The sequence below is a fragment of the Ovis canadensis genome, chromosome 24, assembly GCF_042477335.2.
Source record: "Ovis canadensis isolate MfBH-ARS-UI-01 breed Bighorn chromosome 24, ARS-UI_OviCan_v2, whole genome shotgun sequence".
Classification (NCBI taxonomy): Eukaryota; Metazoa; Chordata; class Mammalia; order Artiodactyla; family Bovidae; genus Ovis; species Ovis canadensis.
In genome coordinates this window covers 13,424,232-13,431,977 of record NC_091268.1, presented here as the reverse complement: position 1 = coordinate 13,431,977, position 7,746 = coordinate 13,424,232, and the positions used below count along the sequence as shown (strand labels likewise).

Sequence of the window (7,746 nt, the reverse complement as noted above, 5' to 3'; positions counted from 1 at the left end):
TTAACTGGGTATTAAAAAATAGGAATAGGTTAGCCACAGGTAAGAAAATCATTTCTATTACAGAGTCTGTAACCCTTGTAAGCAGAGAACTTATATGCGTCATTGACCAGTCAGGTGGTTGATATAAGCCATATATGGGTTATAATGTCAGTTATACCAATTAGTAGTTTCATTATCTAAGATAGTTTCCTTATTGTAATGTTGACTATGTGGAAACTGAGAAGGAAGGAATAAAATAATCTCTAGTTTTAAAAATGTGAGTCATTATAAATGTATTGTCTAGCAAACACAAGGTCTGGTACTGAAGCTAATTTCTTTTTTCATCTAATTACAGGCTAAACCTAGATGCTTCCTGTTATTATGGACACCAGATCATGGAGAAATCATATATATATATATATATATATATATATATATATATATATATATTCTGAGTGATACCATCTTATTCTGCAGCTAAAGAGCTATACAAACCTGGAGGTATGGCGGATTGGAATCACACAGGTGTGAAGGAATTCCTTCTGTTAGGTTTAACTGAAAATTCTAAATTGCAGGTCCCTCTCTTTCTGCTTTTTTTCCTTACTTTATCACTCTGATAGGCAACTGGGGAATGATCATATTGATCTGGCTAAATGTGCAGCTTCATACTCCAATGTACTTCTTCCTTGGCAACATTTTTGTGATATCTGCTATTCCACTGTCTTTTCTCGTAAAATGCTAGTCAATTTCCTTTCAAAACGTAAGTCCAGCACCTTTTCTGGATGTGTTATACAGAGTTTCTTTTTTGCATTGTATGTAACCATAGAAGACATTCTCCTGTCTATGATGGCTTATGACCGCTATGTCGCAATAGCCACGCTGCTGTTATATACAGTCATTATGACCCAACGGGTTTGTATTCAGATGGTTCTTTTATCTTACTCGGGAGGACTCTTTAACTCCTTGACACACACAATAGGTTTGCTAAAACTAGACTTCTGTGGTCCTAACATTGTGAATCACTATTTCTGTGACATTTCCCCTCTTTTGAAGCTCTCTTGTTCAGATGCTTATAACAATGAAACGCTGCTTTTGATATTCTCTGGGGTCATTGCAATGTTCACTTTTATTATCATCATGGTCTCTTGTATTCACATCATCATCGCCATCCAGAGAATCAGCTCAGCTGAGGGAAGGCACAAAGCCCTCTCCACTTGTGCCTCCCATCTGACTGCTGTGACCTTATTTTATGGGTCTGTGACCTTCAGCTATATCCAGCCAAGCTCTCAGTATTCCTTGGAACAGGAGAAAGTCTTTGTTGGTGATCTCCATGTTAAACCCACTGATTTATAGTCTGAGGAATAAGGATGTGAGAGATGCAGCAAAACGGTCAAAATGGCATAAGAGAACCTCCACTTGATGCAGTTCTGTTCGCGGCTTTTCCAATCTAAAATTAATCTGAAAATATATTTTGTAAACATTGTGTAACAAATACAATAACAAACACAACTGTAATCAAGACTCATGCAATTTGAGACACAAGTGTTGAGTTTGACAAGGAGACTAAAAATCTCTCTATTTCATCATTCATTGTTTTGCAACTTAATGGCTTCATTCTTGAAAAACTGATATATATATATATTTTTCTAACAAATTATCATGATAAACTCTGAAAGAACTCACCATGAATTTAGAAGAAACTGTCATTGACTCAAATCAATAGAAAACTCCAACGGGCGTTTGCCAAATGTATTACTATTGCAGACAACAATTGAAATGTTTCACTGGCATGTTTTTCTTTGATATTACCACTGCTTTTTGTTCAAAAAATGCCATCATCAAGTCTCACTATATCTTCAATTTTATGCTTACATTCATATCTTATAATATCTTAGAAACATAGCTTAGGAAAATGGCTAAGGAAATTCTCAAAAGTTATAATTTGCTCATTCAACACATTTTTACTGAGTACTTTTTATTGTACAGGTTACTCTGTTTGGTCCAAAATTAAGAGGTTCAATGTATGGAACTAAAGCTTGCTAGAGGATCTGTTGATGGAGGACTAAGGTAAGTGGGAAGGACTATTAACATATAAACAAATATATGAATTTTGCTCTATGGTAGAATTCTAAAGTAAAAGCTGTAGAAAAGAAGTCTAGCAAGCTATTTACTGCCATATATATGAAGGCCTTTAATAACAGTGTAACACATTTTACACCCTCTCAATGGCTAATAAATGAGAGTATCAATGATGTGCAAATATGATTCTTTAAGCAATTTCCCAGGATATCACTGTTACCAACATTGTGGAAAGTAAAAGAACAAACTAGGAAAAAGCTATTCTGAAATAGATAAGAAGAGTAATACAGAGAAGGGGACATATTCAAGAGATAGTTCATGAAAACGACCCACAAGACTTGAGAAAAGATGAAGATTTTTTTTTTAATTTCTTTTGAGAAAAAGAGGTTTTTTTTTTTTTTTTTAATAACTTCTTTCTTTTTTTTTCCATTTTTTATTTTTATTTTTTATTTTTTTTTTTAAATTTTAAAATCTTTAATTCTTACATGCATTCCCAAACATGAACCCCCCTCCCACCTCCCTCCCCAGAACATCTTTCTGGGTCATCCCCATGCACCAGCCCCAAGCATGCTGCATCCTGTGTCAGACATAGACTGGCGATTCAATTCACATGATAGTATACATGTTAGAATGTCATTCTCCCAAATCATCCCACCCTCTCCCTTGCATTCCTATACACGAATAATGAGAAAGTAGAAAAAGAAATTAAGGAAACAATTCCATTCACCATTGCAACGAAAAGAATAAAATACTTAGGAATATATCTACCTAAAGAAACTAAAGACCTATATATAGAAAACTATAAAACACTGATGAAAGAAATCAAAGAGGACACTAATAGATGGAGAAATATACCATGTTCATGGATTGGAAGAATCAATATAGTGAAAATGAGTATACTACCCAAAGCAATTTACAAATTCAATGCAATCCCTATCAAGCTACCAGCCACATTTTTCACAGAACTAGAACAAATAATTTCAAGATTTGTATGGAAATACAAAAAACCTCGAATAGCCAAAGCAATCTTGAGAAAGAAGAATGGAACTGGAGGAATCAACTTGCCTGACTTCAGGCTCTACTACAAAGCCACAGTCATCAAGACAGTATGGTACTGGCACAAAGACAGACATATAGATCAGTGGAACAAAATAGAAAGCCCAGAGATAAATCCACACACATATGGACACCTTATCTTTGACAAAGGAGGCAAGAATATACAATGGAGTAAAGACAATCTCTTTAACAAGTGGTGCTGGGAAAACTGGTCAACCACTTGTAAAAGAATGAAACTAGATCACTTTCTAACACCGCACACAAAAATAAACTCAAAATGGATTAAAGAGCTAAATGTAAGATCAGAAACTGTAAAACTCCTAGAGGAGAACATAGGCAAAACACTCTCAGACATAAATCACAGCAGGATCCTCTATGATCCACCTCCCAGAATGCTGGAAATAAAAGCAAAAATAAACAAATGGGATCTAATTAAAATTAAAAGCTTCTGCACAACAAAGGAAAATATAAGCAAGGTGAAAAGACAGCCATCTGAATGGGAGAAAATAATAGCAAATGAAGCAACTGACAAACAACTAATCTCAAAAATATACAAGCAACTTCTGCAGCTCAACTCCAGAAAAATAAACGACCCAATCAAAAAATGGGCCAAAGAACTAAATAGACATTTCTCCAGAGAAAAAGAGGTTTGACATGACTAGGAAGAATTGAACCTGTGTCACTAGACAGATAAATTGGTTAAGAGAAAAAGCAATAGATGTCAGATCCTCTTAGCATAAGAATTTCTAAACGAAGATTTCCTGGGAAGAAAATATCTCCTAGGATGTTCAAGAAATAACAAAAAGATCAGAACTGGAATAAAGAGGGAAAGAGAGGTGAAACAGGATGTTTCCAGAGAGGAAAAGAAGTCCAGACCATGTCTATATTTACAGGCTTAGAATTTGAGTGAAGAAAAGACACTGTGGGAGTCAGAGAGAAAAATGACATGACCCAAATTACAATTTAAGAAACTCACTCTGCCTGAACTACTGGTTCAGGCATACACCATAGAATGGCAAAACGGAAGGCAGAAATCTAGGCAGGAGGCTGCACAACGATTTAGCCAAGAGTTGGTGGCACATTAGACCAGCGCTGCCATGGTGAAAATTGTGAGAAAAATAATAAAATATATATACTGATGAGGGACCTGGCAAGATGGTGAGGGAGGGAGGAGCCAAGGGTGAATCCAAAGTGTTTAACAGGCAAGTAAAAAAAAACCGCAATGACACATCACCAAACCTACAGGGTATATATTGTTTCAGTAACCTTCAATCTTTCTGAAGTTGAACATGTGATGGGAACAAAAGACTTCAATACACGTCAGAGGATAGTGTGTCTTAACTCCATAATAGTAAACAAGATACTTAAATTTGCTAAACACAGTTTATTTATAAAGAGAAAATAAACATACTGCTTTAGAGTTTCATCTATAGATATGTAAATATAAATATAGCGTGTATAAATGCGTGTTAGTTATACAGTTATAAATATAGAAACAGATTAGCATTGTTAAGAAGTGAAACCCTACAGAAGAGAAAGAATATGAAAAGTTGTATAATTCAGTTAACTTTAAGGATCTCAGATTTTAAATAATATGAATCAAAATATTTGAAAAAATGATTATGTGATATAGTATAATGAACAGAGTCTGTAGACTATTCTAAGATGACTGTTACCTAATATTAGATCTCAAAATTTGGGAAAGCATGAATGTGTCTTGCATATTGTAAAATATTATGTATTTATTATTCAAAAATAAACATATGTATAAATTTATGTTTAATTTATAAATATATGTTTTTTAAAAAGGAAAGCATTTCCATGAGTGGAAAATTTATATCTGTGTCATTAGCAACATAAATTAGTTAAGAGGAAAAAAAATTAGACATAAGTACTACATGCCATAAGAGTTCTATGTCTATATATAGATGAGAGCTAGAAGTAAAACCAACGTAGCAATTATTATCTTTATTGATTGAATAAAACACTATAAGGAGGAAATAAAGTTCTGAAGAAAAAACATAAATCTAAAGCGAAACACTCCATGTAAAATCAACTATGCCAATTTTTACCTACCAAAACAAAGATTGATAAAGTAAACTAAGACTTATGGACTTCAGCATTATTGCTATTTGGGATTGCACAATTTCATATTATGGAGACTGTAATGTCTTTGGTAGGTCAACATTAGATGCAAGTTATATCTGTTCTCAAAGAAGATAACTAAAAATACCTCTTTGTGCATGTGCCCAGTCTCTTAGTCATATCTGAATCTTTGCAACACTTGGACTGTAGCCCATCAGGCTTCTCTGTCCATAGAATTTTTCAGGCAAGAATACTGGAGTTGGTTGCCATTTTTTCCACCAGGGGAATCTCACTGGGCAGTGGAATTGAACTGGGGTCTCCTGTGTCTCTAGCATTGCAAGCAGATTCTTTACCCACTGATCCATCAGGGAAGCCCTCAAAATACCTTTTCAGTTCAGTCGCTCAGTTGTATCTGACTCTTTGCGACCCCATGAATCGCAGCACGCCAGGCCTCGCTGTCCATCACCAACTCCTGGAGTTCACTCAGACTCACGTCCATCGAGTCCGTGATGCAACCCAGCCATCTCATCCTCGGTCATCCCCTTCTCCTCCTGCCCCCAATCCCTCCCAGCATCAGAGTCTTTTCCAATGAGTCAACTCTTCGCATGAGGTGGCCAAAGTGCTGGAGTTTCAGCTTTAGCATCATTCCTTCCAAAGAAATCCCAGGGCTGATCTCCTCCAGAATGGGCTGGTTGGATCTCCTTGCTGTCCAAGGAACTCTCAAGAGTCTTGTCCAACACCAAAAACATCAATTCTTTGGCGCTCAGCTTCCTTCACAGTCCAACTCTCACATCCATACATGACCTCAGGAAAAACCATAGCCTTGACTAGACGGACCTCAGTCGGCAAAGTAATGTCTCTGCTTTTGAATATGCTATCTAGGTTGGTCACAACTTTTCTTCCAAGGAGTAAGCGTCTTTTAATTTCATGGCTGCAGTCACCATCTGCAGTGATTTTGGAGTCCAAAAAAATAAATGTCTGACACTGTTTCCACTGTTTCCCATCTATTTCCCATGAAGTGATGGGACCGGATGCCATGATCTTCATTTTCTGAGTGTTGAATTTTAAGCCAACTTTTTCACTCTTTTCTTTCACTATCAACAAGAGGCTTTTTAGTTCTTCTTCACTTTCAGCCCTAGAGATTGTGTCATCTGCACATCTGACATTGATTTTTTTCCCCTGGAAATCTTGATTACACCTTGTGTTTCAGCCAGCTCAGCAATTCTTATGATGCACTCTGCACATATGTTAAATAAGCAGGATAACAATATATAGCCTTGACATACTCCTTTTCCTATTTGGAACCAGTCTGTTGTTCCATGTACAGTTCTGTTTCTTCTTGACCTGCATACAGATTTCTCAAGAGGCAGGTCAGGTGGTCTGGTATTTTCATTTCTTTAGGAATTTTCTAAATTTTGTTGAGATACGCACCAACAAAGGTTTTGACATGGTCAATAAAGCAGGAGTATATGTTTTTCTGGAACTTTCTTGCTTTTTTATATTCCAAAGGATGTTGGCAATTTGATCTCTGGTTACTCTGCCTCTTCTAAATCCAGCTTGAACATCTGGAACTTCACAGTTCACATACTATTGAAGCCTGGCTTCGAGAATTTTGAGCATTATTCCGCTAGCATGTGAGATTGGTGCAATTGTGCAGTAGTTTGAACATCATTTGACATTGCCTTTCTTTGAGATTGGAATGAAAACTGACCTTTTCCTGTCCTGTTTCCACAGCTGAGTTTTCCAAGTTTGCTGACATATTTAGTGCAGCACCTTCACAGCATCATCTTTTAGGATTTGAAATAGCTCAACAGTAATTTGGTCATCCCACTAGCTTTGTCATAGTGATGCTTCCAAAGGCCCACCTGACTTCACATCCCAGGATATCTGGCTCTAGGTGAGTGACCACACCATCATGGTTATCTGGGTCATGAAGATTTTTTGGATAGTTCTTCTGTGTATTCTGTCCACCTCTTCCTAATATCTTCTGCTTCTGTTAGGTCCATACCATTTCTGCCCTTTATTGAGCACATCTTTGCGTGAAATATTCCCCTGGTTTCTCTAATTTTCTTGAAGAGATCTATAGTCTTTCCTATTCTATTGCTTTCCTCTATTTCTTTGTATTGATCACTGAGGAAAATTTTCTTCAGATCATGAACTCCTTATTGCCAAATTCAGACTTAAATTGAAGAAAGTAGGGAAAACCACTAGACCTTTCAGGTATGACCTAAATCAAATCCATTATGATTATAGAGTGGAAGTGAGAAATAGATTCAAGGGATTAGATCTGATAGACAGAGTGCCTGAATACATAAGGACGGAGGTTCATGACATCATACAGGAGGTAGTGATCAAGACCATCCCCCCAAATAAGAACTGCAAAAAGGCAAAATGGTTGTCTGATGAGGTCTTACAAATAGCTGAGAAAAGAAGAGAAGCTAAAGGCAAAGGAGGAAAGGAAAGATATACGCATCTGAATGACCAACCTAGATATTAAAAAGCACCGTCATTACTTTACTGACAAAGGCCCATCTAGTAAAACCTATG

General features: G+C 36.4%; 1 protein-coding gene across 1 annotated transcript; it reads left to right on the top strand.

The window, feature by feature from the left end:
- Window positions 1-714: 714 nt before the first annotated feature.
- Window positions 715-1,332, top strand: LOC138429751 (olfactory receptor 5J3-like). Its single transcript, XM_069571472.1, has one exon. It carries the CDS (start codon window positions 715-717, stop codon window positions 1,330-1,332), a length of 618 nt encoding a protein of 205 aa, XP_069427573.1.
- The last annotated feature ends 6,414 nt before the right edge of the window (window positions 1,333-7,746 follow it).